The following is a 24550-nucleotide window of genomic DNA, read 5'->3' on the forward strand; positions in this document are numbered from 1 at the left end:
TATACTACAGTGATCAGAGCCAGTTAAATACCTAGATTGCAGTATACAGTGTGTATTAATGATTAGCTTACTAAGGCCTTATCTACACTACTGGGGGAAATCGATCTAAAAGTTACGCAACTTCAGCAACGTGAATAACGTAGTTGAAGTCGACATACTTAGATCCAGTGATGAGCTGCCAAAATCTTAACAATGGGTTCCCTCCTCACCCCACGAGGGGGTCGTTGCCCACCCCTGCCCCCTGGGACTCCTGCCCCATCCAACCCCCCTGCGTTCCTTGATGCCCCCCCAGGACCCCTGCCCCATCCACCCCCCTCCCCTGTACCCTGACTGCCCCCAGAACTGGGCAGGAGGGTCTCGTGGGCCACCGTAGTGGGTGCCCACCCCACCCCTAAGAGCCAGAGGCACCTGCCGGGGGGCGAGGTGGGGAGTCCTGGCGGTGCTTACCTGGGGCAGCTCCCAGGAAGCATCCAGCAGGTCCCTCTGGCTCCTAGGGGCAGGGGAGCGTAGCTGGGGGGGAGCAGGGGGAGCGGCCGCTCCCCCACTGATCACATCAAAAGTGGCGCCTTAGGCGCCGACTCCCTGGGTGCTCCGGGGCTGGAGCACCCACGGGGAAAATTTGGTGGGTGAGCACCCACCGGCTGCTCCGTGCCCTGCGCCCGGCCCCAGCTCACCTCACCTCCGCCTCCTCCCCTGAACCCACCGCCCCACTCTGCTTCTCCGCCCCCTCCCCCAGCTTCCAGCGAATCAGCTGTTCGGCGGGAAGCCTGGAGGGCTGAGAAGCAGGCTGTGGCTTCCCGCTGAGGCCGAGGGTGGCAGAGGTGAGCTGGGGCGGGGAGCGGTTCCCCTTTGGGCCAGCCCCCTCCCCCAGGGTTACCTGCTGTGGCGCAGGCGGCCCTCCTTGCGCCCCCCCGCCCCAGCTCACCTCCGCCTCCCTGGGCCTGAGCGGGAAACCACGGCCTGCTTCTCAGCCTGCCCCAGCTTCTGGCGCAAACAGCTGATTCGCGGGAAGCCTGGGGAAGCGGAGAAGCAGAGCGGGGTGGTGCGTTCAGGGGAGGAGCTGGAGGCGAGCTGGGGCCAGCGGTGGGACAGGGAGCTGCCGGTGGGTGCTCTGCACCCACCAAATTTTCCTTTGGGTGCCCCAGGGCTGGAGCACCCGTGGAGTCGGCGCCTAAGGTGCCACTTTTGGCCGGTTAAATTTAGAAGCCCTTTTAGAACCTGTTGTCCCTTGAGGAACAACCGGTTCTAAAAGGGCTTCTAAATCTAACAACCATTTCTAGCGAACCGGCTCCAGCTCACCACTGCTTAGATCTACTTACCACGATGTCCACACTACGTGATGTCAACTGGAGACGCTCTCCCATCGACTCTCCTTGCACTTCTCGTCCAGGTGGAGTACAGGAGTCGACAGGAAAGCGATCTGCAGTCAATTTACTAGACCCGCTAAATCGACTGCCGATGCATTGATCGCCATGCGTTGAACCCCCGGTAATTGTAGACAAAAGCCTAAGAATGTTTCAACAGATAAGCCTGACAGGTCAAACCAAAGATTGATATTCAATGATTTATTGGTAAGGCAAATAATTAATACTGATGCTCTGTCTCTAAATAGTACTGACCCAGAGTGGGTGCCATAAAAATAAAACTTGCCCATGTACCAGTATTTGACTTTCTGCAGTATTTCCTGGGCTTGGAAAAGGAAATAACACAGTTAGACTACCCTGGCCAGAAAGTGACAATTTAGTTTTTAAAATGGTACCGTCTTCTCCAACAGTTGCTCAATGTATAAAATGTCATTCATTGGATTTCTGAACTGACTTTCATCTCAGAATCCCAGAGCACTTCACCAACATTACAACATCCCTGTTAGTTAGGTATCATTGACTTCTTTGAGCACAGAGAAGTTAAATCACTCACTCAAGTTTACACAGTGAGTCTGTGGTAGAACTGAGAATAGAACAGAGATGTTTTGACTCCTGAGCCTTAGTTGTGACCACACTGCCTTGAAGACAAGAACATAAGAATGGCCATACTGAGTCAGACCAATAGTCCATCTAACCCAGTATCCAGTATGCTGCCAGATGCTTCAGAGGCAATGAACAGGGCAATTATCAAGTTATCTATCCCCTGTTGTCCACTCCCAGCTTCTGACAGCTGGAGGTTTAGAGACACCCAGAGCATGGGGTTGCATCCCTGACCATCTTGACTAATAATCATTGATGGACCTATCCTCCATGAATTTATCTAATTCTTTTTTGAACCCAGTTATACTTTTGGCCTTCACAACATCCCCTAGCAATGAGTTCCACAGGTTGATTGTGCATTGTGTGAAGAAGTACTTCTTTATTCTTGTTTTAAGCCTGCTGCCTATTAATTTCATTGGGTGACCTCTGGTTCTTTTGTTATGTGAAGGGGTAAATAACACTTCCTTATTCACTTTCTCCACACCAGTCACGATTTTATAGACCTCTATCATATCCACCCTCCGTTGTCTTTTTCTAAGATGAACAGTCCCGGTCTTTTTAATCTCTCCTCGTATAGAAGTTGTCTAGACCCCTAACCATTTTTGTTGGCACTTCTCTGTATTTTTTCCAATTATAACAACTTTTTTGAGATGGCATAACCAGAATTGCATGCAGTAGTCAAGGTGTGGGCATACCATGGATTTATGTAGTGGCTTTATGATATTTTCTGTCTTATTAGCTATCCCTTTCCTAATGGTTTATAACATTGTTAGCTTTTTTGACTGCTACTGTACATTGAGCAGATGTTTTCAGAGAACTATCCCTGATGACTCCAAGATCTCTTTCTTGAGTGATAATAGCTAATTTAGACCTCCTCATTTTGGGGATTATGTTTTCCAATATGAGTTACCTTGCACTTATCAGCATTGTTTTTCTGTTGTCCAGTCACCCAGAGTTATGAGATCCCCCCGTAACTCTTCGCAGTCAGTTTCGGACTTAACTATCTTGAGTAATTTTGTATCATCTGCAAATTTTGTCACCTTACTGATTACCCCCTTTTCCAGATCATTTATGAATATATTTAACAGCACTGGTACCAGTACAGAGCCCTGAAGGACCCCACTATTTATTTCTCTCCACAGTGAAAACTGCCAATTTATTCCAACCCTTTGTTTCCTATCTTTTAACCAGTTAATGATCCATGAGAACATCTTCCCGCTTATCCCATGACTGCTTACTTTGCTTAAGAGCCTTTGGGGTGGGACCATGTCAAAGGCTTTCTGAAAGTCAAAGTACACTATATCCACTGGATCCCCCTTGTCCACATGCTTGTTGACTCCCTCAAATAATTCCAATAGATTTGTGAGTCATGATTTCCCTTCACAAAAGCTGGGTTGACTTTCTCCCTACATATCACGGTCATCTGTGTGTCTGATAATTCTGTTTTTACTATAGTTTCATCCAATTTGCCTGGTACTGAAGTTAGGCTTAGTGGCCTATAATTGCCAGGGTCACCTCTGGAGCGTTTTTTAAAAAAACAGCATTACATTAGGTATCCTCCAGTTATCTGGTACAGAGGCTGATTTAAGCAATAGGTTACATATCACAATGAATAGTTCTGCAATTTCATATTTGAGTTGCTTCAGAACTCTTGGGTGAATCCCATCTGGTCCTGGCAATTGATTACTGTTTATCAATCTGTTCCAAAACTTCCTCCATCGACACCTCAGTCTGGGACAGTTCCTCAGACTCGTCACCTAAAAAGAATGGCTCCGGTGTGGGATCTCCCTCATATCCCGTGTCTCTTCCAACTGTCCTCTCTTGGGCTTTCCCTAACATCCTTTCTACATATTAAGAGGATCAGTACTACCAGGCACACTACTTCAAATGTAGGTCTTTTCTTTAAGCCAATATAATAGCTGACTGTTTTTCTCTGAATTAACGGTCCAACAATCTGATCTATGTGGGCAGACCCATGCACCTCTGTGAAGTTCAGCTCAGGTCAATGAGGGTTCATGGGATCACATTGCAGGGATGGGGCCTTGGTACTGGAAGGATTTACTGAGCACCAATTGGGGAAGAAGGAAGAGAGGCTGCCAGTGCTGTTTATGGCAGATATTGTAACTCATCATTGTTTCAGGTTCCTGAATCTTCCTGATCACAGGCAAAGCAGATTATGTCAACAGGAAGCTACTGCATTCCTAGATATAATTTCTATGCAAATAAGGAGGCAGGTGAATAAATACGATGTGAGTAATAGCTGCTGGGGGCCTGAAAGTAAGGCTCGTGTGCTATAACCTGCATATCTAACTAGACCACAGAAGGGCCACACGGTGACTATTATCTGAGTTCCCCTGTGCAGGGAAAAAAAATCCAGAGATGTTTCTCACCTGCCAACTCTCTGGAAAGATAGTCCCTGTTTCCAGAGCAAAATGCTGACTATGTTCCCCACTCTGATTCTCCAAGGAAAGGGACAAAAGGAGAAATTCACCCAATGCAGAATGCTCAAAGAAAGGGCATAAGTGGTGGTGCTGGGGGTCATTCATGAAATGCTCCTGGGAATTTTATTGTGACATTTCCCCCATACACACACGCACACACTCCTTGCTTCTGGGGGCTGTTGGCAGGAGGCATAGCTTAGGGAAGCCTTCAGGAGAGGGTAGAGCATGGAAAGGTGGCTCAAAACTGCCTCCCCTTCCCCCCCGGACTTGCGCCAAGTATTCCTCCGCTGGACTGCAGAATCAGGGACAAAATCTTAATATTTAAATTCATACCCTCTTTCATTCTGAAGCATCTCATTTCACAAATTGATCTACCAACTATACGTGGGCATCGGGCTGGCCCAAACGCCTGTACCTACTTAATAAAACAATAAAAACAATGAGTGGAACGGACATGATGTTCACGACAAAACATGTCCGGTCCTCTTGTTCTTGAGGGAGAGGTTTGCCTGTGGAAATTTGCTCACGCTTTACTTATAGACCAACCTCAAGGAGGCAACAGCCCTTTGGGTGGTCACTTCAGACAGATTTCCCTGTAAATCTTTTTGAGTTTTCTATTTTAATGCTACATAAAGATACATGTTACTCTGAGGTTAGCTTGGTTTACTCCCCGTTGAGGTTAACTTCCATTGAGGGTTTCACGGGAGTTACTGAGGGCAGAATTCATCCCTGCATGCATGTTGGGAAGAAAGAGATGCAACCTGACAAGAAAATTAATGGGCTCGTTCTGTGCTCCAATTAACTCAATTTCTGAGTTGCCGATACGTTGGGTAAATTTTTGCTGGCTGCACTACAGTGTTTGATGGAATTCCTGTAAATAGAGGACCAGATCCTCAGCTGATGTAAACTGGCATAGGGCTAGTGTGGTCAAGCTGTTGTGATCAATCTGGCACACCAATTGTAAAGCACTTTGGGAAGGAACCTACTGAGCTACAAAGTATTATAGGTGGAGCTGTTAGTGCTGTCCACAGTTAATGTTGCCCGATCCTTCCCATTATAAGACCCTGTTTTCAGTTGCTTATAACGCTGCTAAACTTTGAACATTTGGGCTGAAGTTTTCCCTACAGGGTGTCTGCCTCATGCTAAATTATTTTGGAAAGTTTCAACAAAAAGGGTTTGGCCATTTCCTGAATGAGATTCAGGGAAGATATATTGGTTTGCCCAGGTTAAAACAATTTTACAACCATTTAGTTGAGAAGCTCAGGCACCTCTGCACTTTGGATCAAGGGCTTGAAATTAGGCAAGAGGCTTGCCCGGGCATTCGGGAAGTGCTTTGTGCTCTTCCTGTTTTTAAAAAATGTCCAAAATTTGTCTACAAGTTATAAGCCTTTGAAAAAAATCTCAGTTTACACCCATTCAGCAGAGACTTGCTAGAATTGGAAGTTGAATTCTCCTAAAATTTGTATTCCTTCCTGCCAGTGAGTTTCAGAGATATTTGCTGACAAAGTGCGTGTGTCATCCGCCTCCTTTGGTGAAACGTACAGAGGACAACAACCTACTACTGCTATGGGTTGTTCTGCCACTTGAACTAACAAAGTATGTGTAATGGGCCTAAATGTTCCAACCAACCAAGGTCCTATGTGGGTGTAAATGTGATTCCATATGATAGACTATTTTGTTTTTTTCAGTTTGCTTTTTTAAAAACCTAAGAACCTACACACAAAACACTACATTAGAAGAACATTACAATGTTGCAAAGTCAAGCACTCAAAAATTAGGAAATCCCATCATTAAGGTTGCCTGTGCTTTTGAACATATAGAGTATGATATAATTCTAAGTACTCTGAAAAAATCAGGTCTTAGGCGTCTCACATTTGACACCCAAAATTAGTGGATGCTTGCTCTTAATCTCTTTGCCTCAGGTCCCCATAAGTAAAATGAAGATTATACCTGTGAGGTGAGGGGATGGTATTATGTGAAAATACACTGTTTGTGAAGCACTCATATTCTATAGTGAGCAGCACCATTGAAAAGCCCATGAGGAAATAAATAATTCTGTCTTCAGAGGAGGGTTTGAATAATGTTCCAGAAATAAGACCGAGGGCCGCACATTGAACAATGCGGATAAAACAAAATATTGGATCAGCTGGGTGCTGTCCAATATTATAATATCTGTATTATGCACCAGTGACAAATAAGTTGACTCATACTCCAGGCAGCTTTGAACTCTGAGTTAATTTGAGGAAGCACACGTGAACCCCTTTCGGTCATTTTAGTAATAAAACCTAAACAAACTACATCTCATCTATATATAGCTGACTGCTCATTGGATCCTTTTTGGCACCCCTTACACTTACTCATACAGAACACTCATTCACTAATGAATAACATCTGGAGTGAGGATAAAACAAATACATCCTGCAAAATAAAGAGAGATTATCTGATGTAGGAATATGTGAATTCCATTAGTGCCTCTGTGGGAAACCACCAGCTTCTTACAGCCCACAATATTTCTGTACAGAGGAGAGGAAGAAAAGAGGCTTTCATTTTTGTGGCAATTGCATATGGCAATGACTGAGGCCTGGGGGGAAGGGGGGAGAATTGATCTAAGTTACACAACTTCAGCTATGTGAATAATGTAGCTGAGGTCGACGTACTTAGATCTACTTACCATGGTGTCTTCACTGCGGTAAGTAGACGGTTGGCGCTCTCCCGTCGACTCTGTCTGCGCCTCTCGCCCTGGTGAAGCACCAGAGTCTACGAGAGCGTGCTCGATTTATCGCACCTAGACTAGACGCGATAGATCAACCCCCGCTGGATTGATCACTGCCCGTCGATCCAGCGGGTAACGTAGACAAGCCCTGAGAAACTGATTGGTCTCTTTTCTTACAGAAGGATACTTTTAGGAGGGGCCTCATTCTGTACTCCTTGCTAGAGGTAGAAAAGACATTCTGTATTAGGGCATCTAGGCCCAGATCCTCAAAGGTGTTTAGGTGCCTATTGATTTCAATAGGAGTGAGGTGCCTTAAGACTTTTGAGGATGTGGGTGCTAGCACCTTGCCCTGGGTGAAATTCACTCCCATGCAGTGGATCAGCACAAACAAGAGGCTTCCACTGTTCCCCCTTTTGAGACTTCTCTTTATATGCAGTCCAAGATGCATGGGACACTTAAAACTGGAATGGAAAAAACAATAGTAAATTTACTAAATCCCCAGTCTGTGGAAATTAAATTTGCCCATGAGGATAGAATGCAAGATCTAATCTGAAACCCCTCCCTGAAATTCAGGGGGCTGGTTTTTAGCTTATGGTGTGGACTTCTTTCTTCTATTTATTTCTATCTACGACCACCATCTGAAATGCAAACTATATTGGTAAAGCAACTACTGAGTTAAAAATACTGATTCCCTAGGATTTGCTGGGTCGGAGACCAAGCTGTGGTTAGGCTTTTTAGGAACTCATCCAAGGCATGTGTATCTGAATCAACTGGAGCCATCCAAATCTTCAAGTCATGGTCAAGACATCAAAAGAATTATTGATTTTTCTTCCTCCTCGCTGATTGCATTTTCTTATTAGCTTGGACTTTTACAGGAGTATTCTCTAGCCTTCAGAGTGATGATTAGCCAATATCAGTGTAGCTGATATTACCAGCAGTGCTGCTTTAGGCAAAGGTCTTATGTTTCATATCATTGTTTCCTCTCGTTTGAATCCTGCTCTTGCATGTTTAGTACACAGAACTTTAGAAAATGAGCAGGCCTTCCAGAGCAATCCAGATGACTAAACCACTGGTTCAGGTAGGGGGAAAGTTCAACATGAACAGGGTTCTAAACTATTTTAGCCAAGCTGCTAGTTGAAATGTTTTCCCATCAAGCTTTTTTTGGGACACGAAATGGCTTGTTGATAAAACTCCTAGGATTTTCTCACAAAAGTTTTGGTTTTTTTGAAACATTTGATTTGTCCACAAAATTTTTCAAAATGTGTTTAATTTCAACAAAACACACACACTCTCTCTCTGCACTTTTCAACTGCAAGAAAAGTGAATAAATGTGAAAGAAAAGGGATGGGGAACACCTGAAACTGGCGGGGGGGGGGGGGGAGGGAAGGGGCAAAAGAGAGAAGGTATTCACAAAAAATTTCAAATAAAATGAAAAATTTTGGGAGGTCTTTTCAAAATTGAGGGGAATTTATTTATTTATTACTAACTACTACTAAATCTTTATAATTTTTCCTCCTGCTCAAAAAAAAATTATACCATTTTCTAAGTGAAATTATACCACCTCCCCAAGGGAGCAGCTGTTTCCATATACTAGTCTTTCTCCAAGGCTGGAGAATGCAGCTTTTGGAAATGGTACTCAAAACCAAATAAGATTCCCCCATCTACCTCATAATAAGGAGCTACTGGAGAACCAAACAGCACCCAGTGGTTGGATTTCAACTCAGTCATGGGACCTGTACAACTCAGTTGTTTTGTAGTCATGGTAATGGCTTCAATTGTTCTATGCAGGACATTTGTCAGATCTTTATGTGTAAATAATTAAATTCGCGAGAAGTACACTTGAAATTCTTTGTATGTTTTGGGCCAGGATGCAGGGTGAGGAGTTGCAAAGAGAAGTGAAGGGAGAGACCATTTCAAGTTTTGTTGCTAATTGCAGTGACCATGCAGTTGGGTAAGGGGAAAGGCAGCACATACAGATAGAAGAAATACTCATCTTATTTTGATACATTTCTAGGATAGACACAATATCCTTCTGTCTGACTGCATAATTGGGTGGGGTCATCCTGACGTCTATAAATTTATGAAAAATGAAAGACATGTCAGGTCTTCTCTTTACTGATTTCATTATGGTGTGCCCTCTCCATCCAGGGCTATCTGCCATGAGCCTCCCACAAAGAAGGATGGGCAGGTGTCAGTGAGAGCTGTGGGTCCATAACATCTCTCAACATTGTTGAAGTAGCCTTTAAGACCTTTTCCACTTAGTTCCCCCAGAACTCAGACTCCTGCCTCATCATTCAGTTTCCTTTATTTGGCATATATCAAAGCTATGTTGAGTTGATCAACCTCAAACGTAGCGGGTGGGAACAGGGTATAGACCCCACATCCAAAGTTATACAAAGAAAGGGCGTTTCTGTATATATTGCATCGCATGTTTTGGGATTGGCTTGGTTACTTTGCAAGAACCACTCCCTGTATATCATGCTCTGTCCATAGGCTGTGCATGTTTGGCTTTACTCTTTATCTCATCTTTACGCCCCCAGCTTCTCTTGCCCATTGTTATCTTGTTCTTAGTACTGTAAATGGTTCCCTGGGAGGTGTTCTTATATTAGCTAGCTCAGGCATTCTGTCTTTTAGCTTACTGACCCCTTTACTTATCTTAGCACAAACATTCCATTTTTGGCCTGCTGACCTAGGTACCTCCCTAATCCTGTTGTCCAACAAACTAGGCCTCCCGCTTAAGTATGGATGTCAAGCCAGGCCTACTGGCATGATGCATAATTAGTTTAATTTTTGAGAACCCACATATGGAGGTGCTCAAAATTAGTGAATACATCCAAAAAAAAAAAAATGGCTTTTATTTTTTCTGATGGACTTCAGGTGAATTAACTAGAAATTTCCCCAGAACAAACAATAAAAGGGCTGCATAATAGAATAGGAGCAAGTTTGGCCTTTGCTGCCTGACACAGACTTCCTTGAAGCATTTCATCTGATATCCAGATTTATTTCTAACAGTACATGTAACTTTGCCTTTATCAATGTGCTGAAAACATGACTAATGTTTACCTTACATTTTTAAATGCACTTTCATTTGCTATGTGACAGAGGAGTTACTTCTTTGTCTAGTTTTATTTTATTACTATTAAACTACAGGAATAATTGCACACTGGGGTCATGTGTATTAGGGAATCTCCTTCCCTCAGCACATTCTAACACGTTGTCTTTTAGATGGCAGCCAGAGGAGAGACAGTTCAAGGGCTGCAGATGATTTGCCCGTTGCATCAGTTGGCTCATTGGCAGCTTCACTCACTGTGAGCCAAACTAAAGCAGCTTAACACAACAGAGTCTCTTGTCAAACTGCTAAATGCTCAGTGTTTAGAGACCACAATCTCCACTCCACTAAACCGTGTTTTTTCCAAGTGCACGGTAAAAGAAATACATTTTGATTGGCATAGCAGCTGTGGTAACTGCGGTCATTCACTAGTGCATAGATACAGTAACTCCTCACTTAAAGTCATCCCGATTAACGTTGTTTTGTTGTTGATCAATTAGCGAACATGCTCATTTAAAGTTGTGCAATGCACCCTTATAATGTTGTTTGGCTGCTGCTTGCTTTGTCCACTGCTTGCAGAAAGAACAGCCTGTTGGAGCGAGCTGGTGGGGGCTTGGAACCAGGATGGACCAGCAGCCCCCCCTAAGTTTGATAGCCTGCTGGGCAGCTGCCCAGCAGGCTATCAATTGCCGGCAGTTCAGCTGTCCCTCCCCCTGCTTCCTTGGAGCTGCTCCTGGGATCCTCCTACTTGCTGTACGGGTAGGGAGGAAAAGAGGAGGGCTAATGTCAGGGTGTCCCCCGCCCCCCTGCTTACCCCATCTCCATAGAGCAGGGGGGTGGAGGGGGGGGGGAGAGGATGAGACTGGACAGGGCTCAGGACAGAGGGAGCTTGCTGGCAGCAGCTGCTGCCTCAACTTGCTGATCTACTTAAAAAGGCAATGTGCTTAGAGTGGGGTCAGCGTACTTAAAGGGGCAATGTGCATCTCTCTCTCTCCTCACACACAATGTGTGTTTCTGTCTGCCATGCTGTCTCCCCTCCTTCCATTTGTGCTGCTTTGTAAAGTGTGAGGCTACATTAACAATGTGTTAACCCTTGAGGGCTCAGCTGAGTACTAGTTCATCATTTAGCAGTAAGGCAGTGCCCAGGAAATATCCCACCCTCTGACTTCACCACCTCAACCAAGCTTCACAATCATCATTGCTCTGTACAGTATTAAATTGTTTGTTTAAAACTTATATTGTGTGTGTGCACGTGCATGCGCGCACACTCTCTCTCTCTCTCTCTAATCTTTTGTCTGGTGAAAGTTTCCCTGGAACCTAACCCCCCCCCCTATTAATATTTATGGAGAAATTAGATTCACATAACATTTTGCTTGAAGTCGCATTTTTCAGGAACATAACTACAACGTTAAGTGAGGAGTTACTGTACTTTGAGTGCAAAAGAAAACTAATAGTCTTACTGCTAAGCACTGAAAACCTGTTAAAGTATTCAGGTCTTTTTGGGACCAATTCTACTGTACCCAATTGAACAAGATTCCCTTCCACTTCCATGCCAAAAATAACTCTTAAAATAGTTGGGAATTCTCTGGTGACTGGAACTGACTAGCAGTTCTGTTGTGTGTGGATAGTTAAGTCAGGTGTTTTTATTCTTGTGCTTTTACAATTATTAACAGCTCACCTAAGACAATGCTCTGATTTATTCCCCCTAATACTATGCATAATGCTGGAAGCTAAAACTACTTGCTGTTGCCCAGTTTACTAAAGGCCAGATCTTAGTCCCCAGGGGAAGTCATTGGAACTTTTCCCATTGATTTCAATAGAAACTAGGATTTAGGCATGCTAGCACAAGTTTTCTAATGTTAGTTTCTATTGATTCCCTCAGCTACCAATAGGAGATCAGCAGAAAGTCCCTGTCCACCAAAGTCTATCTCTGAGGTAGAATTATCAAAAAAGAAAAGTGTTAAGAAGACTAAAGGCGGAATTAAGGTAGGAGCATCTTTGTTTTTGAAACAGTCTCTATTGTGACAGAATGCAAGGTGATATCACTGTATGGTGCAACAAAAACTCTTAAAATACACAGGGTAAAATACCCTACCACCCACTCTCATGTGTTCTACATCAGTTTCATACTGGATTTTATGAGCATAAGCATTCTGGTGAAAGCTGAAATTCCTTTAGGGAAAAAAAATATATCTGGCTATATGTGTATTGCATGTGCATCTTGAATACCCCTCCCATATTACAATGCATTAGCTCACAGGTATGTACTGTAGTTTCAGCGGTGTTGGGCCCTGAAGAAGGGCTGTGTGTGGCTCAAACGCTTGTCTCTCTCATCAACAGAAGTTAGTCCAGTAAAAGATATTACCTCACTCACCTTGTATCTCTTAGCTCTCAGGTATCATACTATAGCTTTTTGCCTAAAGTGGGAATCTTACTCTGACGTCACCTTAGTAAAATTCACCCCGTAAAACTGGTGTTCTGTTCTAGTCAGGTTCTCATATTGCACTCATCACGGTGGTATCCAAGCCCCTTCCAGAGATAAAAATTAAACAATGAGACATATCAAGTGGAGTCCCCCTCCGAGATAAATTTACTCATTAAATACTTTTCAAAAATAACAAACTAATCCAATACCTGCTGCTGCATGGCAAAAGAAGGTCAAAAAAGTGCAAAGCCATCTACAAATTTACAAAAAATATTAAGATATATGCACCACCAGTCACTTAATCATAGCTTTGTAACACTGACCCATTCCCTTATAGTGCCCTTCTCCTATGTTTGGTCTTCCCTCAGTGTCCTTTTGCTTCTGAGATTGCAATCTGCTTGGAGCAGAGATGGTGTTTAGTTTGTCAGTATTGTACCTCGCACACTTTTGGGTACTCATTGAATAAATAACTCAGCTAAAATTTCTCACCTTATACTTAAGAGAATGTCAGAGCCTGATTGAACCCAGCAGCAGGCATGCTTACTTGCCTGTTCAAACTAAAATCTAGAAAAACTACCATCCCTCCAAATGCGTTAGAAAGGTGGCTCCTTTCTGCTGTAGATTCCACTAGTACTGGATTCAACAAGCTATGTGGACTAGTCCATGTCTATCTTTACTTTGTCCTAAGACATCATACAGCTAAGCAACATCCTTAGGCTTCACTTCAGATTTTACATGGCAATTAAAGAATCAAAATTGTCAATATAAACCCACTCTATACACAACTAGCCCAAAGTTGCCTGTACAAAGCTCTGCCTACTGGGAGGTAAGGACTTTTCAATTTAATGTTTACCTTCTTTGATGATCTTCTTCTCCATTAATTGTTGGACTCTACCTAAAAAGTATGGAGGCGGGTCAGGGGAAGAGGAAAATCACAAGGACATCTAGGGTTCAGAAGGCAGTGGAAAAGCAGGAGAGGGCTGCTGGTGGTGTTCATCTTGTTTTGAGCCTGGCCCCTAAAAGGGTGAGTCTAATCACAGTTGTCCCATTTCTCCATATTAGGCAATGTTTCTTTGTACTTTGGACTGTGTATACATCCATCTCTGAAAAATCTAAAAGTAGTTTTATTAGTGAGGCAAGAGGTGACACTAGCACGCCGTTGTTTTGTAACTAGAGGAAAATGACTAACTTCTGAATGTCATTCTAACTGACTTTTTCTTCTTAAGTCCATTCTTGCCTCTGATCTGCCTTCCAGATATATAGTATTTCAAAACTTTCTTTCCTGCTGCACCCACAAACTGCAACTTCTTATTGGACACTTACTAGAGTAGTCATGCAGCTGCATTGTTGCAATGCTCCTAGGAAGTGGCATTATTCACATTCATGGGGTGTTAGTTGTTGGATTAGTTCAGGGGTCAGCAGCCTTTCAGAAGTGGTGTGCCAAGTCTTCATTTATTCATTCTAATGTAAGGTTGTGTGTGCTGGTAATACATTTTAACGTTTTTAGAAGGTCTCTCTAAGTTTTTATATTATATCTCTAAACTATTGTTATATGTAAAGTAAACAAGGTTTTTAAAATGTTTAAGTAGCTTCATTTAAAATTAAATTAAAATGCACATCTTATTAGTTTAGTGCAGTGGTTCTTAACCTCGGGGTGCATGACGCCCCTCCTGGGGGTGCACGACATGAGAGATTTTTTTTAGAAGGTAAATGATCGAAAACACCAATTAAGCACAGGCACATAAGTACAACTACTTTGTTTAATCAAACCTATGTATTATTATAATTTAACGATTACTGTAATATACAAAGTTTAAGTTTTTAAGCTAATTGTAGTGTCATTTTTGATAAGGGCTGCAGAACGCTGGGCCCAGGCCAGGAGCAGAGCCCTGGGCTGGCTGCTGGTACCCCAAGCCGGCAGGAAGGCTGAGCAGGGTGGAGGCCCAGACCCCAGCTGGCAGGGGGTCAGGCGGCTGGAACCCCAGACAAGTAGCGAGGTGAGCGGGGCCAGTATCCCAGGCCGGCAGCAGGCGGAGCAGGGCCAATGGCCAGGACCCTGGCTGGCAAGGGGCTGGTGGCCGGTACCCCAGACCATCAGCGGGCTGAGCTGGGTGGCGGACAAAACCCCAGACCGTCAGTGGCTCACCCGCTGTCGGTCTGGGGTTCCACTAGCTCCTGCCAGCCAGGGTCGGGGTCGCCAGCACCGCTCAGCCTGCTGCCGGCCTGGGGTTCCGTCCGCCAGCTCCTGCCAGCCAGGGTCCCACCCGCTGGCCCTGCTCAGCCTGTTACTGGCCTGGGGTTCCGTTCACCCAGGCAGGCAGCAGGCTGAGCAGGGCCGGCAGCCGGGACCCTGGCTGGCAGCAGCATGCCAGTTAAAAAAAAAAAAAAAAAATCGGCTCGCGTTCCACCTTTGGCATGCATGCCGCAGGTTGCCGACCCCTGGATTAGTTCTTGTTTTCTTTTTCCCCAGACCATTACTTGGCAGGCAAAAGTATGGCTCACCACTATGACCTCACTTTTTCAAAGGTGAAAGGCACTAGTAGTAAGTTCATTTGCATCAAGGAGCTTTCTCCCACTCCTGACCAGACATAATTTTAAAAAGCTGGATACTAAGCAAAGGGAAGATTCCTTCTCCCTGAATCTAGCTCAATATACAAGTACAATTAACTATTACTCTGCTGACAGCCATCTGTTTTTTCCAGTCCTTTCCCTCGCCTCAGCTTCATGCCCTCTCCTGTGATCCTCTATATCCATAAGGCATCACTTTTTGTTTGCTAAGTACATGGTCCCCCTCTGAGTGGCTCCTTAACATACACATCTTCCTAAACTTTTCCTTTAGTGGTCTTCCCAAACATTCCCTTACCTGAACTGCTGTCCTATTTTCTCTCATCTCAGTTAGTTAGTAAGGTAGCTCTTCAGGGCAGGGACCATAAAATCAAAGAAGATTAGGGTTGGAAGAGATGTCAGGAGGCCATCTAGTCCAACCCTCTGTTCAAAGGAGGACCAACCCCAAATAAATCATCCCAGCCAGGACTTTGTCAAGCTGGGCCTTAAAAACCTCTAAAGATGGAGATTAAATTACTAGAATGAATTTCATTGAAGACACTACTGAAAGAGCAAATTCTGCTCACAGGAGGAGTAGTCCCACTCAGTTTAAGGGGGATTACTTTTGAGAGTAAGGTAAGCAAGTTTTGGCCCATGTCTTCAGAACCAGAAAAGGACAGAGAACCCCAGGCTTCCACTGAAGCCAATGAGAGAATTACCAAGCTATTTTGTGTAAAAAGTATTTTGATATTTATCTACACTGTATAAAAGCTACTTCATGGTGTTAAATACTGAAAGATCATTGACAGTGCAATGCTTAACCATGGGTAATTTCAGTATCCACCCTTTCCTGTTTTATAAATCCAAGGTGTTAGAAGCCTCTGAAATAATATCATCAATCATCATCATCATCATCAAAAGAATGGCAAAACGATTCTAAACAAGAAACCCCATAATTCCTTGGAATTTACTGTACTGCATTGTATATAAATTTTGAAATCTGAAGACAAACTAAACTGCATTCAGTTAAAGAATGGGAACGTCATTCAGGCAAGACAAAAACCCCACCATGCCTAATAACATGCTAAGCAACCATAAAATACTGAATTAAGTTTGTGATATTCCTATTCAAGGCAGATAAGTATGAAGAGTTGCTCCCGATATAAGAACAACATTGATCTCATATGTTATGAGCTAAGAATGAAGATTATAAAAACTTTATAAGAAGCCAAGAATGTCTCTGTTATCAAGAGTAGTTTTCCTCACAATAGGATAAATGGAAAAATTCAGAGCCAAAACAGGTAATACATATGGTTATAAAATGTTCTAGAAAATGTAAGAAATTAGCTTTAAATAAAAAAAAAAAAAACAAAACAAAAAACTCATACATTATTGAAGTCAAAGTTGTTAAATATATAAGCTGTCAATTGATTTACTAAAATATATATAGTGTCAAATTCTGCCTTTTTTGCTTTTTAAAAAGCAACAAAGGCAAGCCTTCAGTCAGCAAATTGCAACCATTTAATTTTTAAAATTTATTTTTAATTCAGATTGAAGTGATGCATGAAGCCAGTCAAGGTGGGTCCAGCAGAGTCCTGGTGATGAGTGAAAGTGAGGAGAATCTTTCCACTAGGAGGAGGTAAGGATGCAGAGGAGTCTTGTTAGTGACATAAAGTAATGTTTTTCTTTTGCCTTAATAGAAGGCAGGTTTTTTTATTCAGGGATAGTACATCTCTCAAAAGTACGTGTTTTCTCTAAGACTAGATTTATCATTCATTAGGACAGTCAGTCACCCACCATATTAAAACACATTTGGGATTCTGCCCAAGAAAAGTCATCAAAACCAAGGTATGAGGGAGAGTATATTTTTGTAAATAAAGGAGGCTCATTTTGCATTTATCAGTTAAATTTAAAATTAGGATTATTATTTATATAAAATGGCACTTGTGGTCTTAACTAAGAATGAGCTTGCATATTCATCATCAAGAAGTTTACATACAAATATCTTAAAGTATCATGGGCTTAAATAACTCCTTAGCAAGAGAAGATTGTGAGAGACCAGGAAACGTTAAAGGTATGTGGCTTTTTTTTTTTTTTTTTTTTTTTAAGTGCATACGGTAATGGCTTGCGGTCTCTAAATTTTAGGAAGACTTGTGAAATAAATTTGGAATTAAGTTTGAGTGCATGATCCTGAACACAAACCACACGGAGACAGTAAAAAAAAAAAAACACCAAATAGTTCTATGTGAAATAGAATTACTTTCATTAAATCTAGGATAAAAAAAAATTCAGCTGATCCAGCCCTCCTTCCCTCTGTTTTCCTCTTGGTGTAGTTCCTTGACTCTTCATTGTCCATATATCTTCTAGATCTTCATACAAAATTGTCTAATGGCAATTCATAGCAATTAATCTAGATTTGTGAGAGATTTAAAAAAAACAGGTAAATATTTAATCTGAAAAGTAATTTTAGTATGTTTCTTGTGAAACATTAAGTGGGTGTGCTGAATTGAAACTTTATTGGAGACAGTCAGGTTTATATTCCCTATCCATTTTTCAATCCTCTCTACTGTATGTGCGCATTTTATTACTACCTCACACGGTCACTTCTGTTAAAAATGCTACTATTCAATACAAAAGTTTTTACAAGAGAGCGTAGGAAATAAAGCCTAGATTTGCATGTACATAATATTGCAGGTGCTGAAGATGCACTGTTCTTGAAGCCCATACCATTATAAAGGCAGCAGATTTTAAAAGGTGTAAGGGTTATTTGTTTATTTGAAATGAACCTGTATTAACTGATGTCATTTCCAAGTTCGTAGCTCCTAGTCAGATGCTTATCTTGGGGATGGGCGCAAGTCAGAACTGTAGAAGAGATTGTTTTCTCAGTGATTTTCTCTCCTCAAGGCCAGATTTGCAAACCCAATCCACAAGTAATATGGATTTAACACTGTTGTATGACTGAAAGTTATCTGTGGTGAATGTGAGATGTTCAACTTGAAGAGCCATGTTTCTGGCTGAATTTTGCCTTTACTATTATTACTTGTAACACCTCAAGTTAAAAACATTTTCTTTTCGTTTAATTTATATACAAAATGGTGTCAAATGCAATGTCAGTTTTCCAGTATATAATCCATTAGCAAAGGAGAAACTAAAATGCATGTCAAAACTAAAAAGATCCTTATCAACAGGTGGATTAGGGGGGAAAAAATTTAAAGCTTTTTTCCCCCCCAAAAAACGCTTCAGGACACAGGCCCAGATCCTCAAAAGGTATTTAGGCTCCTAACTTCCACAGAAGTCAATGGGAGTTTTATCAAATAAAAATGATTTTTTAAAAAAAAGGTAGTGAGTTAAAAATATTGACATCTCTTAAAACTAATATTAAAATCTTCAAGCCTCTAGAAGACAAGTAGCAGTCTTGAATATAGATTTAATAAGTTAGAGCAGCAGAGATTTTTAACAAAGCAGTAGTGTGGATACTCTAAACTAGTTCCATGAACAGCAATTTTAAAGAATTTTCAAAACTAACTTAATTTTGTTCCTAGTATTGAGAGGGATACCACTTTAAGGTTAGCAGTAATGTGGATCTTTAACTCTATCTGTTCCCAATAAGGCTAACAGAGACATTCTCTTAGAATGCAAATAGCACTGCTCCTGGAGTTGAAGAACCTACCTCACTGACGCCTAAAACTTCCATTTGGGAGGAACAACAGTCATCTGCCAAATATGAACATTCATTTGTTCCTCTCTTACTGAAGGTCTCTGTGTGGCTTTAAAATAAAGCAACTATTTGAGGAGTTCCATAAAAGAAAGTTGTAGAAAAAGTTAATGTTGGAAAGCAAGCTGGGGGAGCTTTCAGATCTTAGGGAGGGAACTTATTGTAAACTGAACAGCAATCCCACTTGTCAGTTAACAAGAAACACAAAGCCCAAATCACTGGATCATTAAGGGAGTCTTCCACAGAGTCCTCCAGTGGAAGACAGGTAAATGCAACATGGGATCTCAGGGGTGAGCAAAAAGATGTGTGTTCCATCAGAGATGACAAGCCAAAAGGAGAAGTTAAAAAGGCCGACACATTAAACAGAGAAAAAGACAAAAACAACAATAAAACCCAGCACATACTAATGTGGGGTTCAGGTCTTCTCTCAAGAAGGGACTAAACGGTGTATTCAGAATTCAGTTTTAAAGCACGGAAGCTGAGGATGTCAGGTACAAGAAGGGCAATTCTGAAAGCCAAAAAGGTTTACCAGCTTAAAAACAAAACACTACACAAAACCTGTTTATTCTAAACAGAAAATTTTTACAAAAACAATTGTCTTTTGTGATAGAGCAAAAAGTTTCAAGAATAAATATTTGTATAAAAATTAGTAATATCAAAGGAAACTTGATGCAAACCAAACAAACAGGTAAAAACAATTTCAGCATTAAACATTTTGTGCAACAATGTCAAAACTGCTAATTGAGAAGAAGTGACCATTCAGGCTGGTGCATGTTTTAATTGTGAAAATAAAACATGAAAGCCCTGCATTGGAGCACTGACATGCCTCTCTCTCAAAACAAAAAAAACCTAAATGAAGGAGTACAAATTTTAAGTCAATGTTTAGAGCCAAAAGGTTAAGAAATTTTCTAGCTTCTCCATTCTTTGAAAGGAGTGCCATCATATTTTCTTCAAATTTATAAACCCTTTCTCTTAATATGCAGCAAAACATCATAATACAAAGCCAAATTACAAACAAAGTCCTTTTTAAGATAAGGAATATTCCTAACAAAACAGACCGGCTGTAAACAAAAGCATTTCAATGGTCAAGAGGGACACTGATCTTTTCACCCAATGGCAGATTAAGTTTTAAAGTAAAGTAAAATTACAAGTTATAGATGCTAATTTAAGCCCCAGTTTTGCAAACAAGTAAGTATATGCTTAACTTTACTCAAGTGAGTCAAGTTAATCTCTACATTTGCTTGCAGGATTGGGGTCTTAATTGTATACTCTAGAAGCATACTGCATTTAAACTATTTTATACTAGCTGGGATTTCTATCAGGTCATTTCTGCCACAGGTTATTGTCAATTCAAAGTGGCTAGTGCAATCAAAAACGTTTCCAACAGTTATAAAAGTATTTCCACAGTGCAATGTATTTTTAGATTTCTCAGAAATTTAGATCTATAACTTGTAATATTTTAGTTATTTTGCCATTTAACTTCAACATTGGTTAAGCAAAACTAGTTTTGAGTAGTATAAGTCAACCTCTTAAGAGCATGGATTAACTGGATTTGTTTTGCTGTAAACATTTTAGAGCTGAAGAATTATCTAACATTATCCAGCAGGATAGGATAAATTTCTCATTTTACAGCCATCACTTTTGCATTGGTGGTAATAGACTAAGTCTTGCTTTGTAGGTTTCTCTGTATAGTCAACACCTGGATCCAACTATGGTCAGTCCAGTGGTTTCCTTACCCCTTCACTCTGGAGAAACACTTAATCTGTATGATTACTCATTCTAGTAGATATCAAGCTCTTATCCCAGTTGGAAGAGTAAGAGTAGCTTGCATAGAGGCAAATATCAATCATGCTCCAATAACCAGCTGACAGAAGTTCTCTCCTGGATCTTGTTGACACTAGCCTTTCCCCCCTCCTGCAAGATGCCTGTGTACAACCACTGATGCAGCCCTACAGATGGTGGCAATAGAGCGAGCACTAGCTTAAACAAGAAGGTGCACACAGCTGCCTGCATTGTAAATGAGCATATCATCTAGACCTGCCCTGAGCAAAGCTAGAGTTAAATATGGTGACTGGTCTACTTTAGTGCTCCCACATGGTCATCTACAGCATTGTTGGTCTGTCAGTGCTGGGAAATTTAGGGAAAAAGGCTAGTGTGGATATTCTCTTAGAAAGCAAGTAGCACCTCTCTTGGAGTTGAAGAGTCCACCTCCTAGAACATGACAAAGTTCCACTTAAAAAGTGACAGACTCATTGTCATTTCCAGCCTTTGTTTTGCATTTCTGCTGCTATGCCACTGGATGAAGATTTGAATTCAAGCATTCTGAAGTGAAGTGATTTTATGACCCTGTTCACATTGGAACTCATACCAATGTCAAACAGCTCTCAAAATAAGAGACAAACACCACTTGCATCTACATCTATCAGTATCCAAACAGCTACTGTGGCTTTGGCTACTAGAGTTACTAACAAATAGTTGTCCACAAAGTACACGGAAACATTGTTACAACCAGACTGATAAGAAGAGCATTGAGTCCTTCTCCCAGAGCTCAGTTTTAGAGGTTTTGGACATGGTTATGAACTATCAGGTTACAAACAGTGGTGGTGGTGGTCAGGGTTTTAATAGCACCTACTTCTAGCCTTTGTAAACTGAAGGTTAAGCTTTTTGCTCATGTTAAAGAGGCAAGAGTAACATATGCAATAGATTTGGTTAAAGAGAAAGATACAGATTTTCTATTTTGACACGGACTTCTTCACATGGCCATAAGACAAAGATCTGTGCTTGAAACCAATTAGATTAAAAGAGGACAATTTAGTGGATTCTTTGTAATTCTCTTAATAAATGTTGCATCTTTACCTGTTACAATCAATATTTCACCCTATCCCTTCTTTGTGCAGTCTACCCTTACTTTCAGCTCCTCACATCTTTCTCTGTTAGTGCTCATGTTGCACAAATTTGGCTTCTTCAACTTTTTGAATAATCTGAACTAACTACGTTATGACAGACTTCCCTTGAGTTATTTAATGGAGAAGTTTAACTTGTCTTCCCTCTTGAAAATTAACCAGGGAGACAGAAGTGTATTTTTGAAAGAGACAACTGGAAGGCCATACTCAATACACATGCTCTTAGTTTACTAATGACTGACTGGAGTGTTTAAAAATACCACTTCAGAAAGCGTTTTCAGATTTAAAAAAAGTTACTTAATTTTCAAAATGTTGCTGTAGTTGAAGTAGTGTTGCAGAAGTTATTAATGTACCTTCCTGTAAATTCCTGTTCTAAACAGAGCTCGTGTATTACCTGAAAGCACCAGTTAGAAGGACAGTGTGAATGCCATTTCCCCCCACCCAAATGTTGTGCAGGATTTACGTAACCTCAAGAGAACAAAATGTTTTAGCAAGCTTTCACCTCTAGTACCATTTGTGGATTATTTTGATTTTTAAAGAGTCATTTTGCTGAACTGTATACAGAAATGGTGACCATTTGACTAGTTTACTCAGACTTTAAATTGCCATCCTACTCTTCTACTCATGGTACCAGAACTATCATTTCCTTTTGTTTGGAAAGGGCTATTTATGGATGTTTAAGTAGCGCATCAACTGCAAGTCATTGCCTTGAAACAATGTGCCTTAATTTACATACTCATTTTCAAATGGAAGAATGTAATTAACAAGGGTTATTGACAAATTCTGTACTCCCAAGTTCAATTACTTTTCAATATCTAAAAAAATGAAATCAGTTAATATCTATTCAAGACTTAAATCCCTTGAAAACGAGTGTAAAAATACAGGGTGAAGTATGTGGAAACTAATACAGCAATAGAGAGATATTCTGATAAAGTTCCTGAGCAGAATAATTTGGGATCTATTTCACATTTTAATCTTACCTCTTTTCATGCTTACTTATGTATATATTGGATAAACAGTTAAAAGTTGTCACTCCATTTTGGCTCAGTGAATCTCTATGCAGATATTCAAGTATTAGGAAAATGCAGCTGAACAGGGATACGTGTCCTCATAGTGTAGTTTGCAAAGAAGCATAATGTTAACTATTTTGCAATATAGTCTACCCAAAAATCTAGAGGAAAAGCTTTTGACTTTTGGATCTGTTGCCTGCTTCCAAAGGTGATGAAGGTCTGCCACATGTCCATGGGAGGTTATCATTTTGTTATAGATGCAGGGATGATATGGAGCCTTTCCTTCCCCAGAAAAGAATACATGATATTGTGGTACAATTCCCATTTTATTGGCACAGAGACCCATGAAAACATCATCTATATAAAGACTTGTATTAAGGGTCTGTGAAGCCTCATATACTTTAGCTGCTACATCACTTGATACTACATATGCGGCTCCAGCTGTGTAGTCAGGATAAGAAGGCCACTGGTACATTTCATATGGAACATAGTATTTGCTAGTCTTATCTCTCACGGGAGGAGCTCCACGATGGACACGCCCAATCCAGACATCTTGAATACCAATTTCCACTAGACTTTGGAGATATGCAACAAGATTTGGCATGTGAATAAAAATATCATCATCTGCAGACATAATGAACTTGGCATGTGGGCAGTATGCATTCACCCATCCAAACTGCAAAAGTAACTTAAGGGTAAGATTGTGAAAAGTATCCAAGAAGTCTTGTTGGATCAAATCATTATACTTCTGGTCTTCCTTTAGAAGTTTTCTTTGCATCTGTGCTCTCTGCATATGATCTGTTGGTCGTCCTAAAGCAAAAACAGTTTTAATGTTGGCATTAAGATGAGAATGTACATATTTCTCATTACCCCAGGTTTGTCGAATTGCATCTCGCCGATACCGGTTTTCTGGAGAAGTCTTTACAAACAATAGAAGGAGGACCTCTTGCTGTTGACATTTCTCCTTGTGGTTGATCAAATACTGGTATCTTGCTACCCTGTCCAAGTTGTCCCTGCTAACGGACAGGCTATTATTCACGAAGTTGTAGCTATTTATGAGGTATCTGTAAGAATAGGACTTCATATGGCTCACAATATGATTATCAAGTGGTGTCCAGAAAATCATGAGAGACAATACAAAGCAAGTGGCAAGTATCTGCACAAACTGGCATTTTTTGACTTTCCTGGCACTAACAAACATTCTGATGCAGTCCCTTTAATACTTGTTCCAGTTAAGGATCAGTGTATTTAGGGTGGTGTTCTTTTCATTTGAAAGCATAGAAACTCCTTTTCACAAGAGATGTCCATTGGAACGCATGTTGCCTTTTGTACAGTATCCTTGTAATGTCAGCTATGTGCACAGATTTCACAAGTCATCTAAAAGCCATTTTGCTAGGAGTGAAAGAATGCAGAAGCGTTTAAAGGACAACACCTGCAGAGCAGATTTTTTCTTCTGCACCATCTTTAGCTGAAATAAACTGTACACTTCCAAGCTGATGTTTTCTTACACACTCCTTTGCTTCAGAGAGGTGGAGATCTATCAAAGGTGGGAAGGGGAAAGAAACAAAACTGTTTTAGTAAGGAGCTATATTAACCTAAAAGCAATTATATATGCAGATTCAATTGTTCTTTTTGAGAGTAAGTTATTAGTGGAAAGCCACTTAGTCTTTGTGTACATCTAGAGCAGGGAGAACCACCCTCTACATACATTGAACTGTCATAAAAATGAAAAAGGTAAGAGAAAGTAAAAATGATACACATGGAGGGTTTCTAAAAAGAGCTATCC

The 24550-nt window shown here is 41.2% G+C and overlaps 2 protein-coding genes across 8 annotated transcripts in view; one reads left to right on the forward strand and one right to left on the reverse strand.

The window, feature by feature from the left end:
* The window catches only part of MCF2L2 (MCF.2 cell line derived transforming sequence-like 2), a 330633-nt gene that overhangs the window by 172086 nt on the left and 133997 nt on the right, over positions 1 to 24550 (forward strand). For all 6 annotated transcript variants that reach the window (XM_074963488.1, XM_074963490.1, XM_074963486.1 and 3 more), the window contains exons 14-15: positions 12050 to 12153; positions 16687 to 16775. In XM_074963488.1, coding sequence (XP_074819589.1) covers positions 12050 to 12153; positions 16687 to 16775 — 193 coding nt within the window. The remainder of the gene's footprint in view (positions 1 to 12049; positions 12154 to 16686; positions 16776 to 24550) is intronic.
* B3GNT5 (UDP-GlcNAc:betaGal beta-1,3-N-acetylglucosaminyltransferase 5) overlaps positions 19682 to 24550 on the reverse strand; it is a 36282-nt gene continuing 31413 nt past the window's right edge. For both annotated transcript variants that reach the window (XM_074963496.1, XM_074963497.1), the window contains exon 2: positions 19682 to 24301. In XM_074963496.1, the coding sequence (XP_074819597.1) occupies positions 22829 to 23965 (1137 nt within the window). In that variant the 5' untranslated portion in view covers positions 23966 to 24301 and the 3' untranslated portion in view covers positions 19682 to 22828. The remainder of the gene's footprint in view (positions 24302 to 24550) is intronic.

This window comes from Natator depressus, chromosome 9 (genome assembly GCF_965152275.1).
Source record: "Natator depressus isolate rNatDep1 chromosome 9, rNatDep2.hap1, whole genome shotgun sequence".
Taxonomy (NCBI): Eukaryota; Metazoa; Chordata; order Testudines; family Cheloniidae; genus Natator; species Natator depressus.